At 55.9% G+C, this 13,771-nt stretch overlaps 1 protein-coding gene across 2 annotated transcripts; it reads left to right on the top strand.

Annotated features, from left to right (window-relative positions):
* Positions 1-4,866: 4,866 nt before the first annotated feature.
* MBD3 (methyl-CpG binding domain protein 3) lies at positions 4,867-13,631 on the top strand. 2 transcript variants are annotated; one of them, XM_027970217.3, is made up of 7 exons: positions 4,867-5,221; positions 9,337-9,496; positions 10,008-10,145; positions 10,984-11,074; positions 11,341-11,518; positions 12,155-12,352; positions 12,436-13,631. In XM_027970217.3, the coding sequence occupies exons 1-6, from the start codon at positions 5,112-5,114 to the stop codon at positions 12,345-12,347; spliced, it is 870 nt and encodes a 289-aa protein (XP_027826018.1). In that variant the 5' UTR covers positions 4,867-5,111; the 3' UTR covers positions 12,348-12,352; positions 12,436-13,631. The 2 variants fall into 2 exon arrangements, with proteins under 2 accessions (XP_027826018.1, XP_027826019.1); XM_027970218.2 differs by having other exon boundaries at positions 4,867-5,125; positions 12,155-13,631.
* The last annotated feature ends 140 nt before the right edge of the window (positions 13,632-13,771 follow it).

Below are 13,771 nucleotides of genomic sequence, written 5' to 3'. Positions count from 1 at the left end.
AGGAAGCTCAACCAGTCTATTGAAGTGAAAAGTGAAAGTCACTCAGTGTGTCCCACTCTTTGAGACCCCATGGATATAGTCCATGGAATTCTCTATGCCAGAATACTGGAGTGGGTAGCCTTTCCCTTCTCCAGGGGATCTTCCCAAGCCAGGGATCGAACCCAGGTCTCCCATGTTGCAGGCAGATTCTTTAGCAGCTGAGCCACAAGAGAAGCCCAAGAATACAGGAGTGAGTAGCCTATCCCTTCTCCAGAGGATCTTCCTGATCCAGGAATCAAACCGGGATCTCCTGCATTGCAGGCGGATTCTTTACCAACTGAGCTGTGAGGGAAGAGTGAGACATTCTGTTCCTGTCATTTGCCATTATAACTATCTGGAGTGATGTGATTTCAGACATCACCTAAATCTCTGTATTTAATAGATGTCACTTGAGTACCAATAAGTGATGGATTGTGAGACAAGTTACACTTATTTTATTTTTTTAACAATATCTAACTCGCAGGTGTGGACAGTCCCATAGGCCCCATCAAAGCCTGAGACAAAAGGAAATGTGAACCCGCCATACATGAGTTTTTCTGTATTTTCATGATGGTTAATAGTTTTAATGAAAATATCAGAGTTTGCTCCTGTGAAAGCCAAAAAAGTAAAATTCTAATAAATGCAGGTTTGGATTAAGTACAATATTTAGGCTAACTTTTTCAACCACTTTAATATTCTGGGAGAGAAAAATAAACCATCAAAAACTATATAAAAACACATATAAAGGGCATATCTTCCTCATTTTGTCTCAGACTTTAAAACAGCACTGTTTAATCTATTTAAAATTTTGACATCTTGTATATAAACATTTCCTACAACTCAATAACAATCCAATTGAAAAATAGGCAGAAGTCCTAAATAGATATTTCTCCAAAGATGGCCAATAAGCACATGAAAAGATGTTCAACATCACTAATTATTAGAGAAATGAACATCACAACCACAGTGAGGTACCACTTCACACCAGTCAGAATGGCCATCATTAGAAAAATCTACAGCTAATAAATGCTGGAGAGGATGTGGAAACGAACCCTCCTACACTGTTGGTGGGACTGTAAATTGGTGCAGCCACTATGGAAAACAGTATGAGATTCCTTATAAAACCAAAAATTGGGACTTCCCTGGTGGTCCAGTGGTTAGGACTCTATGTTTTCACTACCAAGGGCCCAGATCTGATCCCTGGTAGGGGATCTAAAATCCCACAAGCCCATGGTGTGGCCAAAAATTAAAAAAAAGAGTTGTCATATGATCTAGTAATCCCACTCCTGGGCATATACCAAAAACTATAATTCGAAAAGATACATCCATCCTATGTTCATAGCAGCACTATTTACAACAGCCAAGACATGGAAGCCACCTAGGTGTCCATCAACAGAGGAATCGATGAAGATGTGATACACACACACACAACGGAACGTTAGCCATCAAAAAGAATGAAATAATACCACTTGCAGCTACATGGATGCAACCAGAGATAAGCATAATAAGCAAAGTAAGTCAGAAAGACAAATACCATATGATGTCACAATATATGGAATCTAAAATATGACACAAATGAACATATCTTTGAAACAGACTCCCAGAGATAGAGAACAGAATTGTGGTTGCCAAGGAGGAGAGGGAGTGGGGAGGGAAGGACTGGGAGTTTTTGGGACAAGCAGATGCAAACTATTATATATAGGATGGATAAACAAGATCCTACTGTATAGCAAAGAGAACTCTATTCATCCCATGATAAACCATCATGCAAAAGAATATGAAAAAGAATATATCTACATATAACTGAGTGTGCAGTATAACTACATGTAACTGTGCTGTGCAGCATAAACACTATAAACTATACTTCAGTAAAAAATTTTGACATTTTGCTCATCATGGATTTTTTCATTTTGAAATGTTAAAATAGTACATTAAGTGCTATAAATCTTGACGTTTTTGGTGCTCACTAAATTTTCTCCCTCAGGTGAGTGTCACGCATACCTTGTATCAGCTTGGAGGAACCCTTGGCTGGGGATGTCTGTAGTCGTCATGACTGGGGGGGGGGGTCCTCCTAGCATGAGTTAGGATGGGAGGGGGCAGGGATGCTGCTCCATACCCCACAGGGCCTGGGACAGCCCCTCCATGGTAGCAGATGCAGGGGAGTGAGACCCTGCCTCTGAAAGTCTTTCCAAGGTCCTCATATGGTTTAAGCCTCCTGGTTTGATTTCTACCTTTCACCTTGTGGAGATGGGCAGGAGAGGGTGTCTGCTCAGGGACTGGGCCAGTAGGCCAAGGCAAACAGTTTATTTCAAAGAGCCAGTGGCCACCCAACAGGAGAGTTGGCCAGCCCCTGTCCCTCTCGTGCAGTGTTTCTGGCCTTTCCCCTTGGCATCTGCCACCGGCACCCCGGGTCAGCCACCCTCCTGGTCAGGCCTCTGGGGCAGTCCCTCAAGGACAATCCCAGGGGCCTGGCTTAGGCCAAGTAGCACCCAGAGGCCCACTATCTATGCTCTGGGGTCAGCTTCCCTGAGAGGCAAGAGACTGGCGGGGCTGGTTCTTGATGTCAGATGCTGTGATCTGACACTACACACCTGTCGTGTGCGACTGTCAAAACCCGCAGACTAACCCTGGAAGGTGTGGAACGATCAGAGCCTTTGTTCACTCCCGGGGGAAAACAGAAAGGGCACGGCTACAGTGGACAAGAGCCTGGCTGCTTCTCCAAAAATTAAACAAAGGGCCAGTAGGCATATGAAAAATTGCTCAGCATGATCAATCATCAGAGAAACACCAATCAAAACCACAATGAGGTATCACCTCACAACTGTCACAATGGCTATCATCAAAAAGTCTACCAATAATAACACATGCTGGTGATGATGCGGAGAAAAGGGAACTCTACTGCCTTGTTGGTAGGGATGTAAGTTGGTACAGCCACTGTGGAGAACAGCAGGGAGGTTCCTCTGAAAACTAAAAATAGTACTACCATAAGATCTAGCAATTCCACTTCCGGGTATATATCAAAAAAACAAAACAAAAATAGAAATAGTAATTAAAAAATATACAAGCACCCCAGTGTTCAGAGCAGCACTATTTACTTCTCTGGCTATTTACAATAGCCAAGGCATGGAAGCAACCTAAATGTCCATTGACAGATGAGTGGATAATGAAGATGTGGTATATATGGATGTCTCTGTGTGTATGTGTGTGTGTATCAATACAATGGAATATTACTCAGCCATAAAAAATAACAAAATTCAGATGAAGAAAGTAACTGTATGCTATCTCATATTGGCAGAATCTAAAAATACAGCAAACTAGTGAATATAACTAAAAAGAAGCAGACTCACATATATACAGAAAGAACAAACTAGTGGTTGCCAGTGGGGGCAGGAGCAATATACAGGCGGGGGAGTGGGAGGTACAAACTGTTGGATATGGACAAACTCAAAGATGTACTGCACAACAAGGGGAATACAGCCAATATTTGGTAATAACTGCAAAAGCAGAGTAACCTTTGAAAATCGTATACAAATAAAAAGTTTAAAACAATGTTTTGCCCGTCTCAAAAAATCAAAACAAAAAATTAAGAACACAGGATCACCAGATGACCTAGTAATTCCAGCTGATGTGCACCCAAGAGCAGTAAAAGCAGGGCTGGGGGCTCCTGCGGCAAGGATGACAACTTTTTCCTTTAAGCGTCTTCACCCGTGCTTTCATTGATTACAATGCACGTGTCTATCTTCGCAACTACGATTTTAAAAAGAAAAATAAAGTCACACACGCTGGGAGAAAATACAACAGTGACCAGCACTGCCCTCCCTGCAAGGCCAGGGTCCTCGAGGCCTGGATTTGGGCCTGAACTGCACACGAGCATCCAGTGCTGGAAACCAGCTTTGTAACCGGATGACCGCTCACCAATCAGGGTGCCTGCCCGGCCACCTTGTCCTTTGTTTGTGGGAGAACAGCCCAGTTACCCGCCTTGGGGAACCCAGAAGAGAAAGGGACGTAACGAATAAGTTGCAATTACCGGGGACTTTAAACAAGTGGCACCTGTCTGCCTCGATCTTTGGGGTTCCGCCCAGGCACCGCCTCCAAGCAGAGCAGAGACCGGGAGACCCAGGGCTGCACTTGCAGGGAGTTAGGGCCTTGCGGACCCAGCTGGTTGCCCTCGGGGAAGCCCAGACTCTTCCCACCCGCATCCTCCCATCCCCCACGGGCCGGAAGCCCGGAAAAGCCTGACGGGAGGCCCAGCTCACTCCTGGCACTGACCACAGCTTCGGCCACTCACTCATAAGTCTTTTCTGAAATACCTGCCCTGGACCGCCCAGGCTCAGCCCTGGGGGAGCAGCGGAACCAGCGGAGCTCCCAGGGGACTGTGAGGAGACATAAGAGGGAAGGGAGATTTCCGAGGAAGGTCCTAGAGCCCACGGAAACAGAATGCGGTGGACCAAGGAGGAGGCGGAAGAAGGGGCTGGCGCCTGGGTTCTGAGGTGTCATTAAAGCGTCGGGTGGGCCTTGGGGTGCCGAGGTGGGTGGTCACCTACAATGCGCCTAGACGTGGATGCCAATGACGAGACTAGGGGAGCAGCAGGATAGCAATCCGGCACTGGACTGGCATCCCGAAACACCAGAGGGACCGCGGAGGAGGTTCGGGAAAAAGACCACTCAAGGGAGGAAGCTTAGACCGGGCGCTAAGAGGAACGCGTGGACCGCCCAAAGCGCACGCGCATAGCAGACAAGCCGCGCGCCGCCGTAGGCCCCGCCTCCAGGACGCACGCTGATTGGCGCCGCCGTTAAGGGGCGCGGCCGGAGGCGGTGGTCCGGGCGGGGCCTGCGCGGCGCCTGCGCAGCACGGGGCCCCGCGCGCGGGCGGGTGGGCGGAGCGGGCCCCCCGAGCGGGGGCTGGCGAGCGCGGGGAGGGGGCCGAGAGGGCGGCAAAGCCGGCGCACGCCCGGCTGGGGGCGGAGGGTGGGGGCCTGCGGGCCGGAACAGCCGCGGCAAGTGGCGGCGGCAGCGGCGGAGGCAGCTAAGGCGGCGGCGGCGGCGAGCGGGGGTCCGGGCGGCGGCGGCGGCGGGCCGAGGACCCGGGCGCGATGGAGCGGAAGAGGTGGGAGTGCCCGGCGCTCCCGCAGGGCTGGGAAAGGGAAGAAGTGCCCAGAAGGTCGGGGCTGTCGGCCGGCCACAGGGATGTCTTTTACTATAGGTGAATGAACGTGCCGGCCGGGCAGGGCCCCAACGGGCGCCTCCCAGCGGCCTCTGCGGCGGCCTGGGGGCCCGGACCGGGGCCGCGGCCTGGGCCCCGCGCGTGCGTTGTGCGTGCATGCGTCCGTGCGTGCCGGAGCGCGGCGGGCGCTTTGCCCATTGCGCGTGCGTGCCCGGCTGGGCCGAGCCCGGTGCGCGTGCGTGTCCGGCGAGGCCCTGTCTCAGTGCGCTTGCGCTTCCCACGCGGCCGCATGGCCCTGGAACGGGTCCCGGGCGCGCGGAGGCCTTTGTTCGGCGGCCGCAGCGAAGCGGCCGGCTGGGCAAGGGGCACCCCGATTCGAGCCAGATGCCGCTGGGAGGCAGGGGTGGGGGCTGGGCTGTCCCTTTGATCCGCGTGGGGCTCTCCCGAGCCGGGCGCAGCCTGGGCGGATGGGGAGCCAGGGTTTCCGGAAGCAGGATTGGTTCTGGGGGACCAGGGAAGGCTGCCTAGGGATGTACATTCCTGGCCCCTTACCAGGGCTACTGGGCTCCAGAGCTGCATGTCTTTTAAGATCCGCCCTTCTGTCCTTCGGCACCGTGGGTAGTGGCCCTTGCTGTCGCCAGACCAGGGACACGGCCTTTGTGAACCCTCCCCCATACCCAAACTGGACGGAGACCTGCCCTTGGCCTGGGTGAGGTAGCACGGACCCACACCTCTGTGACACAATTAGTAAGAGGCTGGAACCCCAGCCTCAGACCGTCAGCCACCTGCGGTTTGCTTTTCTGTTCCTTTTTTTTTTTTGGTTGGTGAAGATGCTTTGTTTCTGAGCCGGTTTTGATGGCTCCCTCCTCTTTGCTTCAGGACCCTGGCGAAAGGGAGGCAGGCAGGCAGGCAGGACACCTGCCACGTGTTGAATGCCTGCCAGGTGGTGAGGAGTGTGCAGCAGGTTCAGGGCCTTTGCTAGCCGCCTTTTGGGAGGAGTGAGGGAAGTGAGCAGGAAAGGGATGGCAGTTCGCCCGGGACTAGCTCAGGTTCTCAGGGCTGGTAGCCCTCCAGTGTACACTGTGATTGGCTGTCGTCTGGAAAGGTCAAGCAAGAGATAGTGAGGTTACAATCAGCATCTCTTGGGGACCTGTATGTATATTCCCCTTCACTGTATCTGACTGCATGGCTGGCTCTTTAGAAAACTTGAATCCTGGTTCTGTCCTCCCAGGTGCCTGAAGTGGCCTCTGGCTAGGAACCACGTGCCCTCATTTAATTCCAAGCACACTTGTGTACTTACTTCTTCCTTTTAGATCCAAAGACTGAGGCAGGTCTCTGTGCCTTTAATCCATTGTTAATTTAGTAGACGCCTTTGTAGCAACTGCTGACTATTCAGCTGGGAACAAGCCCTAGGTCTCCTCTCCTGGGTGACAGCTGGTGCCCCAGTCATCAAGTGCCCCATTGCTTTCATAGTTACAGGTGATGACATATGCAGAGATGCAGGGGTCTCTGAGGGGTGAATGACAGGGTGCCTAGCTGAGCTGGGGGTAGGTCAGTGAGGGCTTGTCTGAATAGGTGGTCCAGAGCTGAGCCGGGCCTTGGAGCCAGGAGGAGTGTCCAGGCAGTGGGAGGAGCCTGCAAGGAGGCTCAGGAGCTGAACCGTGGCCAGGGTGGCTGAAAGGCCCCGTACTGCCATCATCTTAGGTCTCGTCCCCACCTGCTCCCTACCTGGGAGCCTGTCTGGGCCTCAGACAGTGGCACCCCACTCCAAGGCCCTGGTCCTGAGCACTGGGATCTGGTGGTAGGGAAAGCCTCCAGAATGGGACTGGACAGATCCCATGAGAGGTGACAGAACGAGGGTGTGGGGTCCAGTGCCTCTCCCAGGCCTCTGGTCTAGGTAATCTGCATGGTCCCAGGAAGTGGGAGATCTGGGAGCTGTGATAGGAAACCCACAGTGTTCTCTGGAATATGGATCCTTGGCCTTCTCAGCCCCCGATGTGGAGCCAGGTGCCCGGGCAGGAGCACGTGGATTTCCCTGGTACTCTTCTCGCAGAGGGAAGGCAACTCTCAGGACTGTTGAGTCGGACATAGCTGCCCTTGGATCCTAGCCCGGCCCCTGGGCACATGGAACCTTGGTGTCTTGGTCCACAGAGTAGTGGGGAGACAGTGTTCTTTGCAGGAGAGGTGGTGTCACCTCACATACTTGGGGAGGGATTATACACACACACCCGCCTCCAGCTTGGCAACCGGGCCCTGAGGACTGGGAGATGAGGATGAAGCAGCTGACTACAGCTGTGGCTGTCATTTACAGTCCAGGCAGGAAGTTGAGGACTTGGCAGTTAGCGTCACTCTTTAGGGTGAGTGGAACAGAGAGGACTTGTCGGAGCTCATTTTAAAATTTGGAATACCCTTAGGAAAACAGGTGGTGCTCAGCAGATTGGCCCCCTTCTCTGAACAGCAGGCTCAGCTTGGCTGGAACCAGCTGTGTCTTGCTCTTAAGACCTCACAAGGCATCTTGGGTCACAAGCTCCCTTATAGGCCTGGGGTTGCTGCCCACTCCTCACCCCTCCCATAGCCCTGTGTCCACGCTGGGCACTGGCTCCCACCCCCACAACACCCCAGTGCTTCAGGGGACCCTCCATCTGACTTCCGGCTGTCGATCTGCTCCCCGGGGTGGGCCTTGTTCTCTAGAAAGGCCACTCTTGTATGTCAGGTTTTACCAAATATAGATTTTTTTGTTTTGTTGGATAAAATACCTCAGACATCTTTATGTACCAATACAAGTCTGCAAAAACTGTTTTTAAAAAGGATATATAGTTCATGTTTTGCATGATTCAGTTTTTTAAAGTGTCCAGCTCAGCAGTTTTTAGAACATTCACACACATGGTGCAGCCATCACCACTGTAGTTCTGGAACGTTCTTGTCACCTAGAAGAGACCCACATCCATTAGCTCTCCAGCTGCTGGCAGCCCCCACCTACTTGGCCTCACTTTCACTATTGTGACAGCTTTACTGAGGTAGGAGACATCTGTACTGTCACCTGTGTAAAGCATACAGATCACACATAGTGCAGCTGTCACCATGGTCATAGTAGACCCTTCTGTTCTTCCAGAAACAGCCCTAGACCTCAACTACCTCTGCCCCATACCCCTGCTCCCCAGCCCTAGATCTGCAGCCTGGATTTCTGTTTCCCTGGCCTTGTGTGAGCAGGACAGCAGTGGGTGGGGGCGAGGGCTTGTCTAGGTCCTGCCTCGGCCCATGAAGCTGGAGTCAGGATATGAACTCTGTTCATGTCAGCCAGCACAGGGAGTAAGGGAAAAGCAGATCTTCCAGAAGAGTCCCCAGCGGCCTTGGAACCCTGGGGTGGGAGGTGTGGAGGGCAGAGCTGGCATTGCCCAGCTGATATTCAGCATGGGTTCCATGCTGCCTGCTTTTGTCACTGGTCTGCAGTACTCAGGGACACCTGGAGGGGGGCAGGTGTGGGCTGGCATGAGCTCAGACTAAAGGCCTTCAGGGGAGGTCTACAAAATGCAGCCCTCATCAGCCTCAGATGGAGAGTGGCAGGAACGGAGAGCAACAAGGATGATTTGGATGGCTCCAGGCCTGCTGGAGCCTTCACGTGTACAACTCACTAGTTCTTGGGATTTTCGTGGCTGAGTGAGGTCCCCTGTTCGGGGGACATCCAGGCCATTTCCCTTGGCCATTGTAAGTCAGCTTCCGTGAGTGACGAGGCATCAGTGTTTTTGCCACGTATGTCGTGATTCCTCTTGGGTACTTAGAGGTGGACTTGCTCTGTAACCATTAGAGGAACTGCTGGACTGTCTCTCAAAGCGGCCGCACCCGTCCTTGTCCCCAGTGACCAGTCCTTACTGCTGGTGCAGGGTCCCATGCTGGTCACCTGCAGTGTGAGCTCTGAGAGGCGAGGCAAGGCCTGGCCCGGTCCACAGGCTGCACAGGTTGCAGAGCCTCACAGCCAGGGCTCAGGCTTCCCAACAACACTGTCTGCTTCCGGAATGTTCCAGAAATGTCAGCCAGGCTCCCAGGGCTGGCCCCATCCTGCCATAGGCAGGGGCATCTGTCCCTGCTCTTGGCCTTGGCATCTGCTGTGCTGGGGGAATGGGTGCCTGGCCTCCGCTGACCCTCTGTGTCCGCAGCCCAAGCGGGAAGAAGTTCCGAAGCAAGCCTCAGCTGGCACGGTACCTGGGCGGCTCCATGGACTTGAGCACCTTTGACTTCCGCACGGGCAAGATGCTAATGAGCAAGGTGAACAAGGGCCGGCAGCGGGTGCGCTACGACTCCCCGAGCCAGGTCAAGGTGAGCCCATGGGAGCTGCTGCTGGGGGCAGCGGGGGGAGCTCACCCCCCCACCACCACCCCCTGTCCTGGAATTAGATGTGTGGCTGCTCCTTGGGGGAGACTCAGCAGCTGTGGAAAAGCAGAAGGAAGATCGGGACCTGCCCGTCACCTACCCAGGAGAGGCCCAGCTGCAGTCTGTGCTTGGGCACCTGGCGCCTGGAGTGTCTACAAGTCTCCAATAAACAAGTGTTCAGGGACTTTGTCCCTTGCCCTAATTGCAGGACAGAAGTGGCTAAGGGCGCCGGCCCATGCTCTGCAGAGAACGGAGCCATGAGGCAGGAGGGGGCAGGTGTGTGTCCACAGCCCCCAGCCAAGCTCACCAAGGGCAGCACATCAGCCCAGGCCTGGGCATAGCGTTACCTCTGGTCCAGAGGTGCTGGAGGGTATGCTGGGGACCCTGAAGCCCTGGAGCACAGCTTTCTCGCTGACAGGAAGGCACTCTGAGGACCTGCCCCATCCCATGTCCACAGGGCAAGCCTGACCTGAACACAGCCCTCCCAGTCAGGCAAACAGCATCCATCTTCAAGCAGCCAGTGACCAAGATCACCAACCACCCCAGCAACAAGGTGAAGAGCGACCCCCAGAAGGCTGTGGAACAGCCCCGGCAGGTGAGCCCGCACACACACCTTGATGCTTGCGGCAGCAGGCCTGCCTCTGGGTCAGGTGGGCTCTGGAGCTTGGTCCACTCTTCAGAGCCCAGTTGGTGGGCCCAGGGCCCCCAGCACTGTTGATCAGGAACTGTCATCCTGGAGTGCACTCCCACAGGAAGCAGTCTCCCCCCTCACACACACACACACACACACACACACACACAAGGGGCCTCCTGGGCACCACTGTCATGAACAGGTCAGTGATGTTTCACATATGCAGTGTTACTGTTTTCCAAAAACCAAGACTTAGCACATTTTCGCATGTGTTACAAACACCCAATAGATAGCGAGATGTGGGGGTACTGGCCCGGGTCGGGAGGCCATGGCTGGCACAGGGGCAACACTTGGGAGACCTGCAGGGCAGGGGTCTCACTATGGGCAGTGCCCTTGGTGCCATGTGGGCTGCAGCCTTCCGGGTAACAGGTCAGAAGCCTCTGTGTTCCCACCCTCCCATTTAGGTCTTCACCCCTTAGACACCCTTCCCGGGTCTCAAGGTAAAGCCTGAGGGTGCGAGCTCACTGTATGCCCAGGGCCTCAGGCCCGGGCTCAGCCCAGGTGGAGACGGCCTCCTGACCCCCAACCCTGGGGTGAAGGAACCACAGACCATCCAACAGCAAGTCAGATGTCTGGGGTGTTCATCCTGCCGGAAATGGGGTTGGGGTTTCTCCGCCCTGGGGTGCAAATAGCCCCAGCAAGTGTGGGGTCAGAGGTCACGCTGAAACCCCAGCCCCCGTGTTGCCTGCTGTGGGGGCGGGTGGCCTGGGAATCCCCTCGCCTGATATGTGTCTGGTGGCAGCTTTTCTGGGAGAAGAAGCTGAGCGGCCTGAATGCCTTTGACATCGCGGAGGAGCTGGTGAAGACCATGGACCTCCCCAAGGGTCTGCAAGGTGACCTGCCACAGAGGGAGCAGGGGACAGAGGAGGGACAAGGCTCTGGCTCCCCCAGCCTGGGGCCAGCCAGGGTGCACTTGACCCTGGGGACGGGACTGTCACTGGTCCTGAGACGCCTTGGGGGTCTGGTTTCCCTGCTGTCACTGCGAGGGCAGCTTGTGCTCCTGTGTCACCGCAGGCTGCCCACTGCAGAGAGAGGTTCGGGACAAACCTGTATAAGGGCTGAGGGGGCAAGGCTGGTAACCATCTCCCATGCCCAGCAGGAGTGGGTCCCGGCTGCACAGACGAGACACTGCTGTCGGCCATCGCCAGTGCCCTGCACACCAGCACCACGCCCATCACTGGGCAGCTCTCGGCCGCTGTGGAGAAGAACCCTGGGGTATGGCTCAACACGGCCCAGCCGCTCTGCAAGGCCTTTATGGTGACTGATGAGGACATCAGGTAGTTGCCCCTTGCTCCTCCCTCCCCAAAGGCTATGTGCTCCAGAGAGCCCAGGTCTCTTGGCCATGCAGCAGCTCCTCTGTGCTGGGCTGTGAGCCCCTCAAGGGGCTCTGGGTGGGGGGTGGGCAGGAGACTGCAAGGCAGAACAGCTGCACCTAGAGTGCTGGGGGTTGGTGAGAGGGGAGCCTCGTGAGAGGTGAGGACCCCTGCTTAGACCTCACACACACAGGCCTCATGTGGAGGGAGTGGGTAGGAGGTGACAGAAGTGATAGGTCAAGACACAACTGTGTGAGAGTCTGGGCGACGTTTAAAGCACCACTTGGAGAAATAGAGTCAGCAAGGTGGGGACCACAGGGCCCAGGCAGGACTGTGGCCTTGGTCCTGCCTGGAGGGGGCCCTCTTGGCCATCAGTGTGGGGGCACCGAGGATGGGCTGGTGATGGTAGGAAGTCTCGTCCATACAGAGGGGGCAGGCATAGAGGCAGGGAGGGCCCAGGGGTTGTGGGCCCAGGTTGACAGCGGCCCTCTCAGCAGAGCTGGTTTGGGGAGGGGCAGCGGCAAATGCAGGTGGGACAGCGTGGGGCTCGGGTCTGTCTGAAACCGGGAAACCCTGGCCACTGGGTCCCTGTGTCCCCAGGAAGCAGGAAGAGCTGGTGCAGCAAGTCCGCAAGCGGCTGGAGGAGGCGCTGATGGCCGACATGCTGGCCCACGTGGAGGAGCTGGCCCGGGACGGTGAGGCACCGTTGGACAGGGCGGGCGCTGATGAGGAGGAAGATGAGGACGAGGAGGAGGAGGAGCCCGACCAGGACCCAGAAATGGAGCACGTCTAGAGCAGGTGCCACCAGGCCTGGCCTTTTGTGCCTGCGGCGGCAGCTCTGGACTGGCCAGGCACTCACGCCACTCAATCTGTTTCTGCAGGGGCCCCACCTGCCAGCCTGCCCGCATGGGGCCACCTCAGACTCGGCCCTCACCCTGCCCTGGTGTGCCCCCTCCCCTGGGCCACAGGAGCTCGGCTGAAGGACAGCCCCTCGCCTGACGGACCCCCCACATCTGCTTCTCTGAAGTGCCCGGCCCGTCCGCAGGAGGCCCCTGCTCAGGTGGTTGCTCCACACCACACTCAGGCCAACCTGGTCCCCACGGCCGCTGCCCTGAGCTCCTCACAGGACAACTGCCACCAGGCTGTCTGCGGGCTTCCTAGGACTGGAGAAACCTATGTGGAACAGTCTCGCCTCTGACTTGTGCCCGTGAGGGGTGATGTCCCAGGCTACATGTCAGCGCTCCCCGAGGCAGTACAGGATGGCTCCCCAGGCCCACCAGCCGGGCAGCGCAACCACAATAAACTCATGGTCCCCCGGGGGCCAAACATCTCTGTTGCTGCGAACTTTGTGTTGGCCGCACACAGACGGGAACTTGGGCCTCAGCGTCTGAAGACCTCGCTGTCTCCGACCTGGCCTAGCCTGACGGAGAACTAACTGCTCACAGCCAGACTCGGGCCAGGCTCCAGGCTAGCGCCACCCTCGGGCCTGGGTCTCATCAGGTGCATCTCTGGCCAGCTTGGGCAGCGGCCTCCGCAGAACAAGGTGAGCGGAGTCGTGTTGCCCCAGTCGGAGCAGCCCAAGGGCCTGGGCGAAGGGAAACCCTGCTACCTGAGTGGATCCCAGCCAGCACCCTCGCTGCAGCCCATCCATCAGCCTGGAGGCTTGAGCCATGGCCAGTGTGGCCTGTGAACACCAGACCTGTCCCATGCCTGCCGTACCTGTGGCCATGACTGTCAGGAGAGGCCCGGGTCACTGCCTCGTTTGGACTCGTCCAGACTCCCTGGGCTGTTGGTGGCCTGCTGGCGGGGTGGTAGTGGCCTTGGGAACCTCCAGGGGCTGGGTCACACTGCCGGCTCCCTCTTGAGGACACCAGCCCGGGAGGCTGGCTGACCCTGTCCTCCCAAGTTCAGTCAAAGCACAAAGCCTTGAAGACTGGGCACTGCCCCGTGGAGGCTGCAGCACCACTGCCCAGGTAGCCACAGGCCCCAGTAAAGGCCCTCCGCTGCAGCCCTGAGGGGAGCCAGGAGGCTGTGGGAGGCTTCTGTGGGTGGTGTCGAATAAAGCGTGTCAGGCGAGTATGGCCTAGGGCTTTGTGTCAGTCCAGATCCAGGGGTTTTGTGTCCACGTGCCGGGAACCTCCCTCAAATTCATCGTCTCCTTGAGCCAGAGAGTGGGAAGGATGGTGGATGGCTTCCCTGTGGCCCTAAGCGGGATCT

Source organism: Ovis aries, chromosome 5 (genome assembly GCF_016772045.2).
Source record: "Ovis aries strain OAR_USU_Benz2616 breed Rambouillet chromosome 5, ARS-UI_Ramb_v3.0, whole genome shotgun sequence".
Classification (NCBI taxonomy): domain Eukaryota; kingdom Metazoa; phylum Chordata; class Mammalia; order Artiodactyla; family Bovidae; genus Ovis; species Ovis aries.
This window is presented reverse-complemented; position numbering and strand designations above follow the sequence as displayed.